General features: G+C 64.2%; 1 protein-coding gene across 1 annotated transcript; it reads right to left on the reverse strand.

Annotated features, from left to right (window-relative positions):
* Window positions 1–217: 217 nt before the first annotated feature.
* LOC128326383 (drebrin-like) lies at window positions 218–22,100 on the reverse strand. The gene is made up of 14 exons (XM_053253104.1): window positions 21,637–22,100; window positions 13,527–14,009; window positions 8,837–8,889; window positions 8,411–8,523; window positions 7,584–7,658; window positions 6,285–6,422; window positions 5,619–5,696; window positions 5,301–5,452; window positions 4,172–4,226; window positions 2,586–2,706; window positions 1,302–1,949; window positions 735–853; window positions 539–623; window positions 218–462 (listed from the first exon to the last, which is right to left on the reverse strand). The coding sequence occupies exons 1-14, from the start codon at window positions 22,098–22,100 to the stop codon at window positions 440–442; spliced, it is 2,607 nt and encodes an 868-aa protein (XP_053109079.1). The 3' UTR covers window positions 218–439.
* Window positions 22,101–22,385: the final 285 nt, after the last annotated feature.

Here is a 22,385-nt window from a genome sequence, read left to right on the forward strand (position 1 = left end):
CTCCTGAGCGGCTTCCATGGAGTGTCGCCTGCACTTTGCCCTTTCAAGGCTGCAAAGCGTCACCTGAAGAGGGGCCTGGCCTGATGCCTCTGGCCAGCAGGGAGAGCAGCAGGCCAGGCCTTTCCTGCCGGCCCCCTGGGGCTGGGATCCTGGAGCACGCCCAGCCACCCCCCCCCCACCGTGGCCGAGGGGGCAACTGAGGCTCCAGCCATTCATGCACAAGACCCACAAAAAGCTTTATTAGGCAACAGCAGGCGGGGCTGGGGCAGGGGGGCAGTCCATCCCAGCTGCATCGGCAAGTGGGGGCAGTGGCAGTCACCCTGGGGGTGCTCCGCGTGGGGTCGGGAGGGCAGCCGGTGGCTAGCAGGCCGCTCCAGGCTGAGCGCAAGGCAGGGAGGGGCACTCCGCATCTCCTTGGTGGCCCCCCCCCCGAGGCCTGTTAGCCGCTGTGCTCCTTGGCACCTGGGGGGAGACAAGCGGTTATTGTGGGCGGGGGGGGGCATCCCACAGCCTCCTCCCCAACTCCCAGGGCGCTCACCGGGCAAGAAGCAAGCCCTGCCTGTCCAGGGCTCCCCTGGGGCTTGTTCCAGGGGGTCGGTGGCGGGAGCAGCAGGCAGGCCTTCCTGGAAGAGAAACTGGGGGTGGTCACAGCAGCCAAGGGCCTGCCCTGAAGCGCCCCCCCCCGGGTGCCCCCAGCCAAGGCCACCACTGCCCCAGGCCCACCGGGGTTGTACCTGCTCTCTCTTGCCCAGCTCTGGGGCCCCGGGCCAGTTCCCTTCTTGCACCGCGGTCGCCCCATTGTGTCCAGAGTAGGGGGCAGGCTCCAGCTGGGGGGTGGCAGGAGGTGCTGCGCCTGGAGATCAGCAGGAGGAGAGGAGGAGGAGGAGGCAGGGCTTCATGGGGGGGCTCTTCCCCTCCCCCCAAGAAGTGAGAGACAGTGGCCAGCCACAAGCCCTTGTGAGGGCTACCCCGCCCCTCTGGGCAAGGAGAACGTGGGGCAGGTGCCTGCATTGAGCAGCCGGGGGGAGGGGGGCTGGTGCCGCTTGCTCAGGACCACCACCCCCCCAGAATGCCAGGGGCTCCCCAGGGCCTGGGAGGTCCTCCTGAGCCTTTGGCGGGCCCCTTCCCCACACCGCAGGTGCCACTCTGGTCTCTCCCGGGGCAGACCTTGTGGCCACAGCCCCCCCCCCCTGGCTGAAGGGATGGGGGGAGCGAGCAGCAGCTCCCGCCTGAGGCTGGGCTTCCCAGGGCCCATCCAGGTGAGAGGCGGAAGAGGAGGAGGAGGAGGGGGGGGGGCTCACCTGTGGCAGGGTCCTTCTCCGGGGACAGAGGAGCCTCGGCGGGCGGTCTCCAGCCACTGGCCACCCCACAGCCCTCTGGCCCTTCAGCGAGGGTGTTGCCATGGGGCAGCAGCGGCCTGTCTGGACTCCAGAAGGAGGCGGGGCTGGAGGAGTGGGCAGGGGGCAGCAGGGCCTCCCCCAGGGCAGGAGCTGGGGTCGCTTCAGCCTGGGAGGGGTCACTCTGGAGCACCGGCCCCTCTGCGGCTGAGCCCCTCAGGCTGCCCAGAGGTGGGGAGCTTGCTCTGTGGGGCTGAAGAGGGCTGCCGGGGCAGGAAGGCTCCAGCCCAGCCCCATGGCCATTGCAGGGGGAGGAGGGGCGTCTGGCTTCACACAGGCCGAGGGCAGCCAGCTCCGGCAGGGCCGTGTGGGGCTGGTCCCCCACCTCAGGAGAGCTGCTAGAGGGCCAGGCCTGGAAGCAGGTCCTGGAGGGGGCTGGGGGGCTGGGGACAGAGCCAGCCAGAGGCTTGGGGCTCACGGGGGGGCTGGGAGGAGCGGCTGCCTGGGGCCTGGCGCAGGGCAGGGAGGCTCCTGCTGGATCCGGGCCCCGGAAGATGTACGCCGTCTCCGTGAGGCTGCGCTGGTAGCGGAGGAAAGGCCGCCGGGGGGTGGCTGGTGGGGAGAAGAAGAGAGAGAGGACCCGTTGGCCACGCTCCAAGGGGACCGGCCTCTTTCCTCACACAAAGCTGGTGAGCAGCTGACGTGGCTTCCAGTGGCCAACTGGGCAACATCTTTGGGGCTCAGCAAGGGGAAGGCACGTGCCCCAGTGGCCGCCCCAGCTGCAGGCAGGCCTCTGGGGGGGCAGAACCCCCCGCCCCGGCCTCAGTGGGGTCCAGGGCTCCATATCAGGCCACCCCACAATGGGGGCCCCCACACCAGAGAAGGCCACACACGGCCCAGGCTCTCCCCACTTCTCAGCCCCTCAGCGCTTGTGCAGCTCGCCATTGGGGTGGGCGCAGCAGGAGACTAAGCTGAGAAGGGGTTCGGGTTGAGGTTTGTGTTCAGCCTAAACCGCTTTGGGGGAGAAACCGCAGAAGCCTGTTTGCAGGATTACATTCCTAAAACAAACACCCGGCCTCCCACTTGGCCTTCTGCATCCACCTCCCCACGCTCCGTTAATGCCTGTGTGGGGCTCTGGGGCCTATCCAAGGAGCTGCCAGCCCCACGGACACAGAGAGACACCCCTCCCCCCCGGCAGAGACTGGGCGCCACTCCTGGACAAGGCGGAAGCCGCAGCCCCCCACTCACCAGCCGAGCCCCCTGTTGGCGACAACAGCTCAGGGGCCCCCGAAGCAGATCCCGAGCGGCCCCTCTGCTGGAAGGAGCCTCGGGGCGTGTCGGAGTGCTGCCAAGCCGTCCCGGCCGAATCCTGCCAGAAAGGAGCACAAAGCCTTCCAGAGTCCGCAGCCGACGCTTGCAGGGTCCAGAGGCCAGGGCAGCGCCTCCGCAGGGCTGGGCTACTGGATCGGGGCCAGCTGAGGAGGCCCCAAAGGGTCCTCCCTCCTGCTTCCTGCAGCAGCCGCATGGACGCCTGCCTCCCGGGGGAGCCCCCCCCCAACTGTCATCCCCTGGAAGACGGAGGCTCTGGGATGAATAGTCAGTGCTTGACCGATCCTCCCGGTGTGGCGAAAAGCCCCCCTGCTCCTGGTCATTTCAGAGGTGGAATGGAGCTCCTGCAGGGAGGAGAGGTCTCTGCAGGGCTCCGAGTCGGAGGGCAGGAGGCCCCGGAGTCCCAGTGGCCGGCAGCCACAGCAGCAGGAGGGAGGGCCGGCCCCTTTCAGCCCCTGCCTGTGGGCCACTGTGGGGAGCAGGACACTAGGCTAGATGGGTCTCCTTGGGCCTGATCCAGCAGGGCTGTCCTTGGGTCCCGATGACCTGCTCCGCGGGATGGGGCCACAGCCCAGAGGCCGAGCATCTGCTTGCAGGCAGCAGGCGTGGCTGGGACAGGCTCCTGCCTGCAGCCTGGGAGCGCCGCTGGGCTCGATGGGCCAAGGCGGGTCTGCTCCACAGGCCGCAGCATTCGGCATGCCTCTCGGGTCCAGAGTGTGGCAGCCCAGGTCCTGGTGGCAGGACGCCCATCCCGCGGCAGCTGCCCGGCCTGCCAGCCGGTTCCTGGTCCCATGCCGACCTTGAAAGGCCTGCCCATCCCGCTCTGGGGCCAAGTCCCCCTTGCCCAGCCCAGCCGACTGGGCTCTCCCACCAGCCTGGCAAGCTCTGCTCTCTGGCCTGCGCTTGAACCCGGGCCCAGGGGCAGGACGCGGGGGCCGGCCTTGGGGACACTCTCCGTGGGGCCGTGTGCCAGAGCTGGCCTCTCCCTGCTGGCAAGCACCGGGTCACGGACAGGCCCCCCCCCCCCGCCCCGGCCGGCTTTTCAGGGCTCTCCTTCCAGCTTCAATGGCACTTTGAGCTGGCCCAGCCTTGGTCTTTACTGCCTTTCTAAGCCCTTGAGGAGCTTCTCATGCGCGAGGCAGGAGGAGGCGCCTCATTGAGAGGGAGGCATGAATGTGCCCCAGCTGCTCACAGCCCAGGCAGAACCTCACCCAAGCCTCATCCAAGCAGCCCCCAAAGGCCCCTCCAGGCCAGCCGCCTGTTTCCCACAGTGGCCCAGCAGATGCCTCTGGGGAGCCCACAGGTCGCCCCCCCCCCCCCCGCCGCAGCTCACTGGTGAAGCATCTCCCATCTGCCGGGGGGGGGGTTGGGGGCTCCCCTGATCCCTGCCTGCTTGGCCAGCCCGACTGAGCCGGCCCTCGTCACAGGAGCCGGCTCCCCTTGCAGCTCCTTGCCCCCTTCCCAGACCCCGGCAGGGCGGCCGCTCTGGAGGGGGAGACACTCACCCATCGGGGCCCTTCCCTCCTGCGCTCCTCAGCCTTCAGCTGGGCCTCCTGTTTTCTGCGGGGGGGGGAAGGAGGGAGGGAGAGACGAGTGGCACTCAGAGTCCAGCTGGGCAGGGAGGGAAAATGCTCCCACCTCGCCTAGGGGAGGGCTCCTCTTGCTCTGGCAGACCCCCACGTGGCAGTGAGATGTGCAGAACTAAGGAGGAGTCTCTCCATCCAGTAACAAGCTGCTGCTGCTCAGCAAATGTTTCTCTGCAATTCACCCCAGGCGGTGACGCCCCAGGAGGCAAGAGAGGGCAGGTGAGCCTGGCGAGGAACGCCACAGCAGAGAGCCAGACTGGGAGGGCCCCAAGAGGCTCCTCAACAGGGCGACCAGTGGGGTGCCAGCCTGCTCCGAGGGCCCTCCTGACCTCCGCCTCTGGAGGTGCAAGGCCGGGGAGGCCGGAGGATGCTGCAGCGCCCGCCTCGCCAAGCACCAGTCTCTGTCGCCTGGAACTGCGGCCCTCCCCAGATGAAGCCCCGGTGGCGGGAGGGAGGGTGGGGGGAGGCCGATCCTGGCCAGGCCAGCCCGGGAGGGGCCCGGCAGAACTCCCCGCTGGACTGCCGCTTTCCAGGGCCCCCCTTCCCCCGGAAGGAAGCCCCCTCTGCCTGCCACCAAGAGATCCCTGAGAGCAGCACAGCCCTCTGGGGCCAGGGGGGCTTCCGGGGGGAGGGAAGGGGGCAGTTGCCTCAGGCTCCCCTCTTCCTGCCCCAGGGCGCCCTGGCCCCAGCTGCTGCCATGGCCCCCGAGGGGCAAAGCTGAGTGCAGGTGCAAGTGCGTCACGGGGTGGGGGTGGGGGTGGGGGGCAGCCTCCCCTCCCAGCCCCAGCAGCAGCAGCCCAGCTCACAGGCAGGAGCCCCCCAAAGGCCTCCCAGAGGCTGAGGTGGTGCAAAGGAGGGCGACCGGAGGGGAAAGAGGGCTGGGCCCCCTCCCACATCAGCTCTCCAGCGTGGGGCCTCGGCAGGCACCCCTCTCCCTCCAGTCAGTCATCGGGTGTGTGTGTGTGTGTGTGTGTGTGGCGACTGCATGCTGCCCTCCGGGGTCGAGGGGGGGCACAGACCCCGGAGCCCTGCCCCCCCCGCGCCCCACCTCTGCTCCTGGAGGAGCTGCTCTTTCTCCCGGATCCGCTGCTCCCGCCCCGCCGTCTCCCGCCTCTCCTCCTCCACGCGCTTCCGCTCCCAGCGCCTGCGCTCCGCCTGGGCCCGCTGCCGCTCCTGCTCCCGCCGCTCCGCCTCTTCTCTCTGGGGAGGCCCCGGCAGGCTGGGACACACACACACACACACAAGCACCCCCGCCATGGGCACCCCAGCCCCACTTGTGGCCCCACCGCCCTCCCCGCCTGGCCAGGCCTTCCAGCAGCTGGGAGAGCTGCGGCCCCCTCCCCTCAATGCCCACAACCCCCCTCACCTCAGCCTGGGCCCAGAAGGAATCCCGCTGGGTGCGGAGGACCTCCAGCGCTGGGTTGGTCTTCTGGTAGTTGGTGCCCTGCGGAGGGAAGAGCCCCCAAGACACACACACACCCCGTGTCCACAGGCTCCGCCCTCACGGCACAGCGCTCACCCTGCAGTGCGGGCCCCCCCCCGCTGTTCTGCATCCCCGGAGAGCTCTGTGCAAAACCCCCACCCCAGAGGAGACCATGGCGGGGGGCGGGGGGGGGGGGGGCTGGCAGCTCCAGCCTGAGTGGAAAGGAGACCAGGGACTCTGGCCGCAGCAGGCTCAGCCCTCCGAGTCCCAGCCCAGATCCGTGCCATGCGCGGCCAAGACCCAGCCAGGCTCTGGAAGACTTCTGGCTCCTCCCAGCACAAGCCACCCCGGAGTGCCTTGGAAAGCTGCGGGCGGGGGGGAGCTGGAAGAGAGGAGAAGCTTCTCCGCCGGGGGGAGAAGCTGGGCCCCCCAGCATGCCAAGCCCCCGAGCCACAGCCCCCTCCCCAGAAGCCAGCCTCGGGCAGCCAAGGGGGCTCCCAGGGGCCACCCATCCCCACGCCAAGAGCTGCTTTGGGAGGATCACTCGGCTCTCCAGGCCGAGCCCCTCCCTCCCTAGCTCTTCCCCAGCCCCCCCCGGCCCCCAGTTACCACCAGCTCCTGGGGGTCCCCAAGCGGTGCTTTCTTGGGGGCTGCGCCTCCCGGGGGGGGGACAAGGGCCAGGCTGCGCTGCAGGCCCTCCTGGGTCACCTCTTCAGCACGGCCTGCGCTCACCACCAGGCGGGCTTCCTGCAGAGGGAGGGAGGGAGGAGGCAGGCCGAGGCCCGATGATGATGATGATGATGCCCAGCGACAGAAGGGCCCCCCAGCGGCCGCGAGGAGCCGGCCAGGGCCCCAGAGGCCACTCAGACCGAGGCTTGTCCAAAGAGCTCCCAGGCCGGGGGGGGGGGGCCGAGAGAGGAGCCCACTCTTGGGCTCCAGCAGCTCCCCGTCCAGAGGCCCAGGGGCCCCCACCCAGGCGGCCGTTGGGGGCAGGGAGAAGCAGCACAGCTGGCTTCCAAGGCACACCCCAGGATGGGGGGGGAGGAGCTCTCCATCCCCAAGACATGACCTGGCTGAGCGCTGACAAAGCCCTTTGGAGCTGAGCAAGCTCCTCCCAGGGGAGCCTAAAAGGGAGGGGGGCAGGGCCCTGGGGGGAGGCCAGGCCCCTGCCAGCCGGGTGGGAGAGCATGCTACAGCCAGCCTCCATGGGGGGGGGGCTGTGCAGACGGGGGCAGTGCCTCTGTTCATGTGCAGAGGGCCCCTGCTCATCGCATTTAGCACACAAGCCCCTGATGCCTGGCCTGGAGCCAGCCGGCTTTCCTCTTCACCAGTGCTGCAGAGCCAGCCCCCACCTCGAAGTTCAGGAGCCGGGCCTCCTGGGGAGAGGGCAGGCAGGGGGGGCTTCAACCCCAGAACCTCCCTCCCCTGCCCCCAGACAATGGGGGCAGAGCCACACACATTCCACCCCCCCCCCGCCGGGATGCCTGGGACGCCTGTGCTGCTGGTTCCCATCTGCCTTCTAGGACCAGACAAGGCGCGGGTGGGGGGGGGGGGCTGAGTAGAGGCAGACATTGCGGGGGGGGGGGCGAGGGGGAGAATGGGGCATGGCGCCTGTGCTGGAGGGTCCACAGACAGGATGTGGCCCGAGGAGGCGGGTTCCTTGAGTGGGGCAGCCCCTCCCCTCTCCTCTGGACCAGCCGGTGCTCCTCCCCCCCCCCCGGAATGTCCGCATCCCCCTGGCACCACCAGCACAAGGAGGGTCCAGGGCAGACTCAGCGCCCTGGGAAATGTGCTGGGCCGCAAAGCCCAACAGTCACGGGGAGAGCGAGGCGGGCAGGAGGAAGAAGCCAGCCCCTCCTGCCCTCCCTTCCCACCGGCCTGCGGGGGGGGGGGGCGGGGGGGGCTCACCTTGAAGAAGGCCCGGATTGCTGGCAGGTGCCCCGCACAAGCCTGGCGCCGCGCGTCCGGGACGTTCTCGCCAACCTGGGGCCAAGCAGAGGGGCCGTGCTCGTTCCTGGGCCCTCCCATGGGTCTCCCCTCAGAGGCTCCAGGCAGAAGGGGGCAGCCTCGCCCCCCCCATGGCTGAGCGATGCACCTTCAGGGGCTTCTTCCTTGCGGGCAGCCCCTGCCAGCTCATGTGCCCAGCGGGACGGGCTGCTGCTGGCACAGAGGCCCCAGCCAGAGCTGCCCAGGCCAGCCGCGATGCCAGCCCGTCCTCCTGGCTTGGAAGCCTCCCTCAGCTGGCCCCTCCAAGGAGAAGCCCAAAGACCCCCGCCCCCCCACTCCCCCTGCTTCAAGAGGCGGGCTGGAGAGGGAGAGACGCCCCTCACCCCCGCCATGGGAAGGGGCATCCCAGCCCAGCCCCACCCGGGAGGCCGCTGGAGGGGAAGGGAGGCCCCCAGCCCCAGCCCGCCTCAGGAGGGGCGGCTGAGCCCACTTGGGAGGGGCGGGCAGAAGGAAACCCCCCCCCGGCAGCCCCAGAGGGGAAGTGCTGGGGATGCGGCCCAGACCTCTGCCTGGCGTGTGCAGGACCAGGCCCCCAAAGGAGCTGCCTCCCGCAGAGCTCCGGGCCCAGGCCCTGGGGAAGGGCCCCCCAGGCAAACATGTGCCCAGCCCCCTTCCTCTCCAGGGGGCTTCCTGGGGCAGGGCAGGGCTCCACAAGGGGGTCCCCTGCGGGGCAGCCAATGCCTGCCTCGGGCCCCGCCCCCCTGGCCCCCACAAAGCCCGTGACTCACCCAGTTGATGAGCACAATGAGCGGGTGGCCCGTCCGGGCATCGGGCAGGCGGCACAGGCCGTACATGACGCTGCCTCTCTGGAGGCCCTTGGCCAGCTCCTCGGGGCCCCCCGCTGAAACAGACGGTGGGCTGGAGGTGGGCTTGGGTTGCTTGCCTGCCTGGCCCCCGATTGGTGGCCCTGGGGCTGGCCCCACCCCGTGTGGGCACACTGCAAGCCGCCACCCAGCCCTGGCCCCTCCTCAAGGTCCCGCTGGGTGGGCCCCGGAGCCCAAGGGAGGAGCCCTCCCAGCCAGTGTGGCGCAGCTGGACCCACCTCGGCAGAGGCCGATGCAGAGCGAGCCCTGCCCCATGGCTGCCCCATGGCACTGCCAGGCAGCTGATGCAGGGCTGCCCACGTGAGCAGCAGCAGAGGCAGGAGGCCTTACCTCCGGAATCCAGGAGCTTCAGCTCATTCGACTTCTCATAGGCAAAGAGAGCCCTGAGTGGGGGGAGAGGAGAGGAGAGAGGAGAAGGGGGGCATTGAGTGGAGGGGGGGCAAGGCTTCTCCCTGCTTCCACCCCCACAGCAGCACCTGTCCCCAGGCCAGGACCACCCAAGCCAGCCATGACCCAGGCGGGGGGGGGAGGGGGGCTCCCCGGCATGCAGGCTCCAGGCGGCCTCCTGGCACAAAGGTGGCTCCCCTCACCCTCTTCTGGCCACTCCCAGCACAACCCACCCCGGGAAAACTCTCTCCAAAGAGCCTTGGAAAGCTGCGGGGGGGGGGAGGCCCCTAGGCGGGCAGCAGCTCTCCGAGGCTTCGGGCAGGAGCCCCTCCCAGCCCGGCCTGGAGATGCTGCTGCCGCCGCCGCTGCTGCCAGGGAGAGAAGCTGGGACCCCCAGCATGCCAAGCAGAGGCCCCCTGGCCCCTGAGCCACAGCCCCCTCCCCAGAAGCCAACCTCGGGCCGCAAAGAGGGCTCCCAGGTGCCACCCATCCAAAATGCAAACCAAGGTGGACCCTGCTTAGCCAAGGGGGCAGTTCATGTTCACTACCCCGGGAGGAGCAGCACTCTGCTGGCTGATGGTGCAAGGCCCTCCTTGGTGGCTGAGCGGCCACCCACCACACTGGAGAGCCTAAGCACAGCCCTGCTGGATCAGGCCCAAGGAGGCCCATCTCGGCCAGCACCCTGTTTCGCACAGTGGCCCACCAGATGCCGCTGGGAGCCGCAGGCAGGAGCTGGAAGGGGCAGGCCCTCTCTGCTGCTGCTGTGACTCCCCTGCAACTGGGACTCAGAGGCATCCTGCCTCGGAGGCTGGAGGTAGCCCAAAGCCCTCCGACTAGTAGCCATTGACGGACCTCTCCTCCAGGAAGTCATCCAAACCCCTCTTCAAGCCATCCAGGTTGTTGGCTCTCACCACTCTGAATGCACACGGCCTCAACACTGGCGCCCAGGACAACCCATGCGTGCACACACACCCTGCCCCAAATCGTGTCTATAGTGGGCCCACACGGCAGCACATCTGCACGCACACCCAGCCTGCCGGCAGAGCCCAGCCTCTGGCAACCAGTCACTCCGCCCCCCACTTCCTCATGCCCCGCCCAGTCCCTTCAAGTCTGGGAAGCTGCTGCTGCTGCTGCTGCCGCCCAGGACCCGCCCAGCGCCAGCACACAGAGCTGCCCAGCCGCCTCACCTGCCCCACTCTGGGATCTGCCAAGCCTCCTTTGCTGCCACCCCTCCCCAGAGGGGCTGTGCCCAGCAGTGGGTGCCCCTTCGGTTCATAACGCTAGGCAGGTGGTCTCTCCTCTGGATTCAGACACCCAGATTGCCTGGGCCCGTCCCAGGAGAAGGAAGGAAGGAAGAGAGGGGGCTGAGGAAGCCAGAGACCCCCTGGCCAGATGGACGCGGAGGGGGCAGGGGCCTCGTGAAGAAAGGCTGAAGGGGGCTGGAGAGAGGCCGGGCAGGGGGTTGGGAAGCCTCCAGAGATAGCCAGGAGCCCCCCTGCCTTTCACAAGACCAGACCTTGCGGGGTCCACAGTCCAACAGGCAGAAACGTGAAGGAAAGCAAAAGGCAGCCCTCCTTTCCACAACCCTTCATGAGTCGATGGAACTCCTTGCCAGAGGATGTTGTGAGGGCTGCCAGCATAAAGGATCAGTCAGATTTGAAGAGGAGAGGCCAGCCAGTCACCACATGGCCAAGGGAGCCTCCATGTCCAGAGGCAGTCTATCCCCTGAATTACATCCCCCCATGCCCTACTTGTGGGCTTCCCAGGTGCACCTGGCTGACCTCTCTGGGAAGCAAGAAGCTGGGCTGGATGGATCTGGCACAGGGAACCCTTCTATTCTGCCCTGCCCCACAGGCCAACACCCCCCTGTCCAGCTCTTCCCCTCTCTGCAGAGGGCGCCCCCCAGATGCAGGGAGGGCTGCACCACCCACCCCTCGGGGGCCTCCTGTCCAGCCTGGCTCAGAGCAGCCCCTCCCCTCACCCCCCCCCCCGAGGCAGAATGAGAGGAAATGCATCTGCTCCATGAAAACGGCCCCCCCCCCCCGCCCCAGCTGCAAGGAAACACACAGCCCTGGGCTGGGATGCTCTTCCTCCCCAAGGCCAAAGGAGGGCAACGCGCCCCGACCCCAAAGACCCTCCCCCAGCCCCTCTGGAGATCCTTCCCCAGCTGAACTCCCCCTCCCTAGGACTGGCAATGGGGCTTCAGTCCCCTGGCTGTAAAAGAACACGCTCCCCCACAGTGACCGGGCAACACAGCAGCCCCCCCCCACTAAACATGCCAAGTCCTGTCCCAATGGCTAGCGGGGGGGGGGGCTTCGTCCCATACCAGCACCCGTCCCTCTTTGTGCCCCCCCCCCGGTAACTGAGCAAAGAGGCACCTTTCCATGCAGCGACCCTCTTTCTGTTGAGCGAGGGGGGAGCCAGTGGTCCTGCCCACCCTCCTCCAGGGGCTGTTGCTGGCCTGGCTAACTGGTGCTTCTGTTCTTCAGGCTGTGAGCCCTCTGGGGGCAGCAGGGGACGGGCCAAGCTCTCTGCCGCCGCCTGCTGCTGCCTCCCCTGCGTTCCGGGGCTCTCCCTGCTCTCTGCCAGGGTGTGAGCCTGGGGTCCTCTGCTGAGCTGTGGCCCTGACCGGGCTCTCCTCTGGGACAGCATCAGCCTGGCGGGGGCCGCCCCGCCCCCCGATCCCCCCTCCAGAGAGCCCCCCCCCCGGCCTCCTCTGGGCAGCAGCCGCTGAGCACTCCGCTCCCTTGCACAGCAGGGCAGGATCACCGGCGGCTCGCTCTCTCCAGGGTACGGGCCACAGGCCCTTTGCAGGCTGCCCTCACCCCACTTCCAGACAGGCCCCTTAAGGACATCCGTCAGGGAAGGCAAAGCAAAGCGGGCAGGCGCCTGCCCAAATCCCTGCTCCTGCGAACGGTCCTGCCCGGACAAGTTATCCTGGATTCCACCCAGAAACGCTTCCTGGAAGGGCTTTCAGGCGGGCTCCGGCCTCCCTCTGCACCCAGCTGGGCAGCCAGGCGTGGGGGGGGGGCTCATAGCGAGTGCCCCGGACGAAGCCCCCCCCCCCGCAGACCCTGGGCCTCCTCACAACCCTGATGCCGCTGCCGCCACCACCAGCACGTGTGGTGAGGAGTGGGGAGCCAGCCAGAAGGGAGGGAAGGAGTCTGCTGCTGGAGCGAGCTCCCTCCCCCCAGGCAGGAACAGAGCGCTCCTCCAGCCCCCCCCCGCCCCACACACCCCCCCCGGTGTCTGGAGGCAACTCCTCTGCACCTCAGCAGCACTGGAGCCCCAGTGGAGGGAGGGCAGGCGGCTGCACAGAAAGAGAGACAGGGCACCGCGCCCCCCCCAGAGGCAGGCAGCCCTCTTCTGCCCCTGGGGCTCCTTCCCCACAGGGCTGCTGCCCAGGCCAGGCCAGCCTCTCCCTGGCCTGCCACCAAGCCTGGCCTCCCTCGACCTCCGGGCCTGGTGCAGCCCCCCCTCCCCTCCCCGCCTTGCCAGTCCTTCAGGTTTCCTCCCGTTGGGGAAGAGGTCATCTTGGTCCCGCCGCTGCCCCCCCGGAAGGGCTAATGGGAGGGGCTGCAGGGGGCCTCCGAGGAGCGAGGGCCTGGGAGCAGCGCGCAGCCCCTTTTCTGGGCCACATCCGGAGAGAGGGCAAAGGCCTGGCGCGGAGGGCGAGGAGGTGGCGGCGCTGCTGGGCCACAGATGTGGGCCACGACCGGCAGCCCCTGCCGCTCCTTGGCGAGGCCCAGCCCTCTCTCCTGTCCCGAGGAGACATCCCGGGGCCAGCCAGGCCACTCACAAGGGGGGATGGCGCGCCCGCGGGGCGGGGGCGGGGGCGGGGGGGGGGCGGACACCGCTCAGTGGTGCCGGAGCCCTGCTGGGTTGCACACAGTTCGGTTCCTGGCAGCATTTCCAGGGAGACCCGGCCAAGAGCTGGAAGCCTGGAGAGCCCCTCGGTGCAATCAGGAGCGAGCTGCTCTGTGACTGGGGGGCGGACGCAGGTGGGGAGTCCTGCAGGTGGACGCCAGCGCCCCCTCGATGCCCCCCCCCCGCTCAGAAGGCGCGCGGCTCTGCTGCTGCCTTCTTTGCCAAGCGACCCCGAAGAAGCGGGGAGGGGGGGGCTCGCCCGGGGCTCCCTCTTCGCCATGCAAGGAGAGCAGCCCCCTTCTTCAACGGCACCCACCACTTCCAACTCTAGCTGTGCCTCAACCACTTCTCCTGGGGGGGCTGATGGGCCCGCAGCCTCCCCACGCTCGGCTGCCTTTCTCCCGGGGGTAAGGCCTGTCTGCTGCTGAGCGGGGGCGGGGTGGAGCAAGGCATTGGGGGCCCCCAGCAGGTGGAGGGGCGAGCGGGCCGGCGGCTGCCTCTCGGCCCTCTGCGGCTGAGGCGAGCCAAGGTCCCCTCCTGCGGGGACCTCGCGCCCAGAGGCCTGGGGGCTCGGCTTCGTCTAGCCTCGCCTGCTGACAGACCCTGGCGGAGCGGCCAGGCCGGCTCGCTGGCTTCCCGGCTCTTGCCTTTGCCCAGAGCTCAGGCTCGCCGCCGCCCCAGAGCCGCTCGGAACGGGGGCTATGGCCACCCGCCGCGCCCCACCTGCACCCGTAGCCCCCACGACGGCGCGCGGGGTCTCGCTCACCAGCTGGCGGCGGCGCGTCCGCTCACCACGTCGCCCTTGGCAGCCAGCAGCGCCAGGCGGTGCTTTTCCAGGTTCACGGCGCGGGTGCTCATGGCGGCGAGACCCCCGACAGCCAGCAGCCCCGTCGTCGAGCGGAAGAAGCAGGCTCCCTCCCCCGCCAGCAAGCGGGCAGCTCCTGCCTGAGCCCAGCCTACCGCGGGCGGGGGGCGGCGCAGGCGGGCCTGCAGCTGGCCCGCCCGCCCGCCACGTCGGGCGTACAAGGAGCCCGACGGGGAGGAGGCGCCCGCAATGGGAAGGGCGCCGGGCGAGGCGAGGGAGCCCGTCCAGCCCTGGGCGCATGCGGAGAGCCAGCCGTCGCCCGCCGGGCTTGGGGCGTGCCTGCGAGGGGGCCCCGCCAGGGGGGCGCAGCGGTCTGCCCCAGGCACACGCCCCTCTCTTCCCTGACGAGCCGCGGACGGAGTAGCAGCAGAGGCCGCGGGCTGCCTGGCTCGGAAGGGAGAGAGAAGAAGCTGCGAGCGAGCAGGAGGAGGGCGGCGAAGCCATCACTCTGCGCCCCGCCCCGCCCCGCCCCGGGGACAACCCCACTGGCCTGCTGTGCAGTCGGACCGTCTGGTGGGCCCGCGGCTCGATCTAGCCGCCGCCAGCCCGCGCCCAGTTAATGCCTGCTGGCTGCCGCCCCGAGTCGCCTTTTTGTCCCACCCACCCCACGCCCGGTCCCATCCGTCTGCAGGACCCCCGCCCCGCCACCTTTATTCGGTCAAGCCAGCCAGCTTCAAACCCCCAACGGCCAAAAGCAGGAGAAATGCCGGCGGGCTTCTGCCCTGGAGCTGGAAGCAGCCCGGAGGCTGCTGCAAGGCAGACAGGCAAGGGCGGCTCCTGCAAGAAGGAAGTGCCCCCTCGAGGCGTTCTGTGCCCCCCCCGCCACCCCACATCCCTCTTTCGGAACCCCCACCCCACCCACCCCCAGCTATGCACTTTGCCCCTTCTCTTCTGCCCCCCCCCCGCTTTTTCTAGTGCCTCTTTGTCCAGAGCCTCCCTTGGCTGGGGCCTTGCTGCTGCCCAGGCATCTGCCTTGCCCCAGAGGCCCCTGCAGCCCCTTGAGGACAGTGGTGCTCTCTTCTGGGCCGCCCTCCCTTGGAAATGGGCCCCTGGCTGCGGCTGCTGCTGCTGCTGCTGCTGCCCTCGGGGCCAGTCCACTTCCCTCCCACCCTGCCCCGGCCAGATGACCTCTGGGAGCACTGCAGGGTGAAGGACCTGCAGACTCAGTGGTCCTCTGGGTGACTTGGACCCATCCAGGTGCCCCAGAGCAGGGATCACCTCTGACAAGGCCCAGGTTGGGCCTGAAAGTGGCAAGGAGGGGGTGTGGCAAGGCCTTGGCGAGGGATTGGCCAAGTGTGGAATACAGTGGAACGACGCCTTCTTTTAGCTGGGAAGAGATGGTTGTATTAATGCAGCCTCCAAGTATATTTGCCTTTTTTGCAGCTGCATCATGTTGTGAGCTTGAATTCAGCTTGTGACTGACTACAGTCACCCCAAGACCTTGGTCCCTTGGGCTGCATCCAAGCCAGGCATCCTGCACACATGCCTGCCTCTTGGGTTTTGAGGGGTTTTGCCAAGTGCAGAACTCTGTTCAGCTAGTTGGTTCAGCCCGGTTTTCTCTTCTCTCCCAGAGTATTTTGTTTCTGCCTTCTGAGGTGTGAGCAATCCCTCCCAGAACAAGAGGGAGAGGGCCAGGGCCAGGGCCAGGCTGGAGCCCAGGCTGGGCGACCTCAGCTGAAACCTCCCTCCAGTTCCATGAGGAACCAGTCAGTGTCGGCAGTCCTCTTCCTTGCCACACCCCGGAGCTAGACCGCCCACTGGTCCATGGAGAGCGGCAGGGCTGCAGCCTGCTTGGCTGGCAAGGAGTCTCCAGTGCAGCAGCAGGCCCTGCTGGCAGCAGCGGGGGAGCTGGGAGAGACCCTGAAGCCCTGGAGAGCCGCTGCCAGTCCGTGTAGACGGTCCTGAGCTTGAGGGTCTGAGCCGGCAGAAGGCGCACTCTGTGCCACAGAGACAGCCAGGCCATCTTCTTCACCAACTGGGTTCTGGGCAACTGTAGAGCTCCAGAAGCACCAGTGATGACCCCGCCCCATGATCGTCCCGCGTCTTGCGCTGTCTGGACACCTACATGCTCATACCAAACTTGAAAACTGGCCATGCAAATGACGTCATTCTAATTTCTATTGGAACTTCCAGAGCAGACCGTGCCACATGCATCTGGGGCGCAAGGAAAGCTGCTCCAGTTTTTCCAGGAAAAAACCACATCTGAATGAGGCTCAGTTTGGAAGCAGCTCTTGAGTTGACAGGCCAGGGGAGGGAGAACACTTTTGCTTTCTTTCCTAAAGAGGCAAGCAAGTGAATGAATCAATGAATGAATCAACAATTGAAAACAAGGGGGAAAGGACACGGTAAGAAAAAAACTCTAAATTTAAATTTAAAACTGGAGTCAGATTTAAAAGCTTGGGTGAAGAGGTAAGTCTTTAACAAGTGCTGTTTCAGAGTTGACATTTGAGGTGACAAGGGAAGATGTTCTAAACTGTCTTGGAAAAACTAAAGATTAACAAATTGCCAGGGCCAGATGGCATCCTCCCAAGAGTTCTGAAGGAACTCAAATGTGAAATTGCTGATCTCCTAGCAAGAATATGTAACTTGTCTCTACAATCAGGCTCTGTACCAGAGGACTGGAAAGCAGCCAATGTGACTCCAGTTTTCAAAAAGGGATCCAGGGGGGATCTGGGAAACTACAAGTAAATTGATGAAAAGCATACTTAAGGACAAAACATATAGAATAATGGGCCTTGCTGAAGGAGAACCAGCATGGCTTCTGCAAAGGGAAATCTGGCCTCACTAACCTCCTGGAGTTCTTTGGGAGTGTCAACAGGCATGTGGACCAAGGTGATCCCGTTGACATCGTATACCTGGACTTCCAAAAAGCTTTTGACAACGTTCCCCACCAAAGGCTCTCAAGTAAACTTAGCAGTCATGGGGTAAGGGGACAGGTTCATGTCATGTGGGTTGCTAACTGCTTAAAGGACAGGAATCAGAGGGTAGGAATAAATGGGCAGTTTTCACAATGGAGGGAAGTAAGGAGTGGGGTCCCCCAGGGATCTGCACTGGGACCAGTCCTTTTTAATTCATAAATATTCTAGAAGTAGGGGTAAGCAGCAAGGTGGCCAGATTTGCAGATGATATTATAAACTAGGATAGTGAAATTCACAACAGATTGTGAGGAGCTGCAAAAAGATCTCCAAATCGGGGGAGTGGGCAACAAAATGGCAAATGCAGTTCAATGTAAGCGAGTATAAAGTTACGCATATTGGGGCAAAAAACACCAACTTCACATATACACTGATGGGATCTGAGTTACCGACCAGGAGAGAGATCTTGGAGTCATGGTGGACAGCTCATTGAAAGTGTCGACTCAGTGAATGGTAGCTGTGAAAAAGGCTAATTCCATGCTAGGGATCATTAGGAAGGGGATTGAAAATAAAAATGCTAATATGATAATGCCCTTATAGAAATCTATGATGCGGCCACATCTGGATTACTGCGTACAGCTTTGGTCACTGTATCTTAAGAAGGATATTGTAGAACTGGAAAAGGTGGAGAAGAGGGCAACCAAAATGATCAGGGGCCTGGAGCACCTTCCTTAAGAGGCAAGGCTACAGCAGCTGGGGAGATACCCAGAGGAGTATCCTCTGTGTGAGAAGGCCTACAGTGTTGAGTTGCCAGCAGTATTTGGGGTCTGAATCCCTCTTTGCCAGATGGGCAAAGTGTTCACCTTCAGAACATAATGTAAGAACATAAGAAAAGCCCTGCTGGATCAGGCCCAAGGCCCATCCAGGCCAGCATCCTGCTTCACACACTGGCCCTTTCACAGTTCCATGCTTGGAATCACTACTACTACTACACATATATACATACACCACTCTTCAACCAAAGTTCTCAAAGCGGTTTACATAGAAAAAGAACTAACACACCTCAAGAAGAGGGTCCCCTGTCTCCAAAGGGCTCGCAGTCTAAAAAGAAACATAAGGCAGACACCAGCAACAGCCACTGGAGGGATGCTGTGCTGGGGCTGGAGAGGGTCAGTTGCTCTCCCACTGCTAGAAACACCACTTGACAAGGTGCCTCTTGGCTCAGTTAGCAGGGGTTTAGGGATTGAAAATACCCCCCCCACACACACACGCGCGAGGTCTTTGGGGGCAGGGAGCTCTCTGGCTGATTGATTGTTCATTTTTCTGTGTGACCGGCTTTCTGATGAAAAGTGGTCTATAACTCTGCTAACTTGGCAAAGAGGCACCTTTTACCGTGGTGATTCTCTTTATTTAGCAGGGGAGAGTAACTGGCCCTCTCCACCCCCAGCACAGTACCGCCAGTGACTGTTGCTGGTGTCTATCTTGTTTTTTTGTTTTTAGAATGTGAGCCCTTTGGAGACAGGGATCCATCTTATTTATGTATTATTTCTCTGTGTAAACCACCCTGAGCCATTTTTGGAAGGGTGGCATAGAAATCTTATTATATATTATTTCACACAGTCAGACAGGTGTTATTGACTAGTTTGTTTTATCCAGACATCGAGTCCTTCCCAAGGACCTGGGATGCCAGAATTTTATTGTCAATGTTGTTGCTGTTGTTATAGATATCGTCGCAGAATATAGGCTGTTCCCAGAAATGTTGCTTTTTGTAATTGGCTGATGGTGATTTCTGTGGCCCCGATGGTGTTGAGGTGCTCTTCAAGGTCTTTTGGAACTGCACGCAGGGCACCAATTACCACTGGGATTATTTTGGTCTTTTTCTGCCACAGCCTTTCAATTTCAATTTGTAGATCTTTGTATTTGGTGATTTTTTTCTATTTCTTTTTCTTCTATTCTGCTATCCCCTGGTATTGCTATGTCAATTATTTTGACTTGTTTTTCTTTCTTCTCGACTACAGTTATATCTGGTGTATTGTGTGGCAGATGTTTGTCTGTTTGTAGTTGGAAGTCCCATAATATTTTTGCATCTTCATTTTCTTCAACTTTTTCAGTTTTATGGTCCCACCAATTTTCGGCTACAAGGTAGCTTGTATTTTTTGCAGATGTTCCAGTGTATTATTAATAACAACAACAACAACAACAACAACAACAACAACTCACCATAGTGGCAGCAGCCATCCTCCTGCTGACTCGGATCACAGGGCACGGCCTGGCCCACACCCCTCCTGCTGGGATGGGGAGGAAAGCCACGTGGCAGGAGGGGTCCCCGAGAGCTGGGGAGCACCAGCTGAGAGAGGGTCTAGATTGGGGGAGCGGGAACTGGACTGGTGTCGCTGCCGTGGCTCTGAACAGGAGGGCCTGCTGGGCGGGGAGGCACAGCTGCCCCTGCTTCCTGGAACTCCATTTACTCCACTCTCTCCCACCCCAACATTCATGAGAGCCGCACTGCCTGCAGGCTGGCCATTCATCAGGTAGAGCTGCAGCTCCACCAGATGAATGGCCAGCCTGCAGGCAGTGCGGCTCTCATTAACACTGGGGCTTTGGCATGCTCCTGGCTCGTTAGCTGCCCCCCCCCGCCCACTCCGCTGCACAGCCCCAGAGAGATCCCACTCCACTTCCCTCCCACGGATTCCCCCAGAGAAATGCACAGAAGGTCAGCTGCATGGGAGGAAGGGAAGGCGTGGGGCTCAGGGATGACTGCCAGGCGTCCCCGGTCCCTGCTCACCCCCCACCTGCTGCCTCAGCAGCTCACACAAAGCCGGCATTTGCCCAGCTCAGTCTGCCGCCCCCCCCGCCCTGCTTCATGCGCTAAAGACAGGCCAGCAAATGGGGCCTAGTTGCACCCCTCCCCCAGCGGGGGCCTCAAGCTCGGCCTGCTGTGTGGGTGTGCAGGACACCCGGCAGGGCCCCTCGGAGGCCTCTGTGTGCCCCCTGGCCTTGGAATCCCCCGGCCACCCACTGGCCTGCTGCCTTTCACTCCATCAGGGAGAGCCCTGGAACAACCCTGGAAATGCCCCCCTACCCGCCCCCCACCGATGCCAGCCAGGCGCTCCACTGAGGACCATGCAGAGAGTCCCCCACTGCACAGGCACCGTCCGTGGGAGGCCTTCCTGGGCCAGAGGAGGTGACGTTTTAGCCACCAAGCCCTCTCCCACCGGACCGCTTTCCAGGCTCAGAGAACCACCCACCGACCCAGCAGGCGAGAAGTGCCTCCAAGATGCCTCTCAGTCCCCCTGGAGGGCCTGTCCTTCCCTCTCGCCTGTGGGGGACAGGGGGCTGGACTGGAGGGGCTGATCCAGCAGGGCTGCTCTTCTGTCCTGCCAGCCAGCTCTGCCCCTCCCCAATTTGGCCTTGCCGAGGGCTGCTGAGCAGGCCCCGTCTGCGGCTTGGTCCTTGTGGTGGGCCAGGCAGGATGCAGGGCGACTTTCTCCCTGACCACGTCCTTGCTTCTCTCCCACCTGCAGCAGTCCAGTTGGGCCAGGTCTGCCGAGCTCTGCCCCACCTGCCCCCCTCAAGAACTGCAGCGTCCAATGCACGGGCCAGACGTCGGCAGTGCCACGGTCACCATGGTGCTGGTCAAGGTCCCTGCGGCAATCAGAGCCTCCCCATCTCTGACTACTTTTTAAAAGGCAGTCCAGGCACCTTTGTTCACCCAGGCTTTTAAAGAGAGACTGTTTTAATAGTTTGATGATTTGCAATAGTTTTAACATTGTTTTCCATTTAAAATTGTTGCAATGTTTTAAGCTTTCTTACTTGTTGTTTTTATTTTTGTAAACTGCCCAGAGACTTGTGTTTTGCCCCCCACCTCGCCCCCCCCCCCGAGAGACTGTTGTGCTTCCTTGGGGATGTTCTGAGCAAAGAGAACAGGAGGCGGGTGTGTGTGTGTGGGTGTGTGTCCAGGCCTGCGTCCTGGGAGCTCTGACTAGGGGGAGGAAAGGGCCTCCCACTAGGCCTCAGGCCTGCCCAGCTGACCGCCCCCTCCTCCTCCTCTCTCGCTCTCCCTGGGAGCAGCTGACCCACAGCCAGATGGCTGAGATCTGCATTTCACAGCCTGTCTGTGGGTGCTCCAAAGCGGGGACACAGTTCACCCCCACCACCGGCACTCACAGTCACAGATATGGAGAGCAACTCCCATCCACAGGCCCGGGAAGGAAGGGCCCTCCCTTTTCTCCACTCGGGCCAACAAACCAGGACAGCCAGCCTGGGGAAGAGGGGTCCCGGAGGGACTTTTCCAGTATTCCCTCTAAGAGGAATTCCCCGCTGTGTGTGCCGTCGAGTTGATTTCGACACCTGGCGCCCACAGAGCCTTGTGGGTGTCTTGGGTAGAACACAGGAGGGGCTGATCATTGCCTCCTCCCGGGCAGGATGAAATGATGCCTTTCAGCATCTTCCTATTTCGCTGCTGCAGCTGAGTCAAAGCCGGGACCCATCCTGCCCAGGGTGGCTCTGAAGTCAGCCCCCCACCCCGCTGCGCCCAATGGGCCTTACTGCTGACCACACAGGCACAGGGTCAAGCATCATGTGGGCAAGGCAGGAAGCACTCAGGAGCAGCTCCTCCTGGGGGTGGGGGGGGGAAGGGGGCACAGCGGCTGCCTCGCTCTGCTTCCGGGAGATCCCTCGGCTTTTCTCATCCCATCCTGCCCCGACCCTGCATTAGAGAGCCACTCTGCCTGCAGGCTGGCCGTTCATCAGGTAGAGGGAAGAAAAGGCAAGATCCGCGAACAAAAAAACAAGGGTAAAAAATGAATGAAAAATAATAAAGAATGAAAGAGTGAATAGCCAGAAGACATCTCGGACTGTGTGTGGACCCCTGCATATACTGGTTTCTCACTTTCTCTTTGTATTCCAAAATTCTACTTGGTATTTCGTTATTGCTGTATTTTCATATGTGTCATGCAGATGTGTTTCATTATCTTTACATGTGTTGAGAGCTGGTTATTCTTTCTTTCATTCTTTATTATTTTTCATTCATTTTTCACCCTTGTTTTTTGTTCACGGGTCTTGCATTTTCTTTCCTCTCCTATTCCGTGGACCCCGGTTTTTTCCATTCGTCAGGTAGAGCTGCAGTTAACCACGCAGCTCTGGCGCTACCTGACGAATGGCCAGCCTGCAGACAGCGCAGAGAGGCCAATGGAACTCCGGGAAGCAGAGGCAGCTTAGCGGGGCCTCCGTCCTTGGCCGCCGCCACCGCCGCAGCCTCTGCTCGGGGCACACAAGGCGGGAGCGCGGCTGCAGCCAGCCCGGAAGTGGGGGGGGGGCGCGCGGGGAAGCCCTGCCTGCAGAGCGAGACCAGCCGAGCGGGCTCCGGAAGCCTCCGGCTGCTGACTCGAGGCCGGGAAGCCGCCCCGGGGCCTTGCGGCGCCCCAGATCGAGCCTGCTGCCCCCGTGGCCTGGCTGGAGGCTGGCGCTGCCGCAGCGGCGCAGGGAGGGAGGGAGGCCCGCTGGGGCAGAGAGCCCACGAGGGCCCCGCTCTGGCGCCCGCCGGCCCGCCCGAGAGGCTCTGCTTCCCTCGCTGAGCTCCCTTGGCTCCTCTCTTCCCCGCCCCGTCTAGGCTGGCCATTCGCCAGGTGGAGCTGCATGGTCTACCTGACCGACGGCCAGCCTGCAGTCAGCCTGCCCGGCTCTGCTTAACGCTGGGAGCGTCTCCAAGAGGCAGCAGAGGCAACGGTGCCTCCTTGACCCCCCCCCCGCTTGGGGTGAGCCGCGCGGTGCGCTCTCGCCGGAGGGTCTGGCCGAGGACGGCTCTCCCTGCCCGCCGGGGCTTCTTGGGCTCCCTCCCCGCCCCTTTCCTGCAGCTCGACGTCTCTTTTGGGGCTTGAGCCCAGCCCGCCCCTGGCCCAGGTGG

The sequence above is a fragment of the Hemicordylus capensis genome, chromosome 5 (assembly GCF_027244095.1).
Source record: "Hemicordylus capensis ecotype Gifberg chromosome 5, rHemCap1.1.pri, whole genome shotgun sequence".
In the NCBI taxonomy this organism is placed as follows: domain Eukaryota; kingdom Metazoa; phylum Chordata; class Lepidosauria; order Squamata; family Cordylidae; genus Hemicordylus; species Hemicordylus capensis.

Bases quoted from the DNA above. Each gene is read 5' to 3' on its own strand.
- LOC128326383 (XM_053253104.1), bottom strand. From the start codon at position 22,100: ATGGCCAGCCTAGACGGGGCGGGGAAGAGAGGAGCCAAGGGAGCTCAG. The intron at 8,890-13,526 runs GTGAGCGAGACC...CCCCCCACTCAG, and splicing joins GGACGCGCCGCCGCCAGCTG to GGCTCTCTTTGCCTATGAGA. The intron at 1,950-2,585 runs GTGAGTGGGGGG...TCTCCCCACCAG, and splicing joins GCCAACAGGGGGCTCGGCTG to CCACCCCCCGGCGGCCTTTC.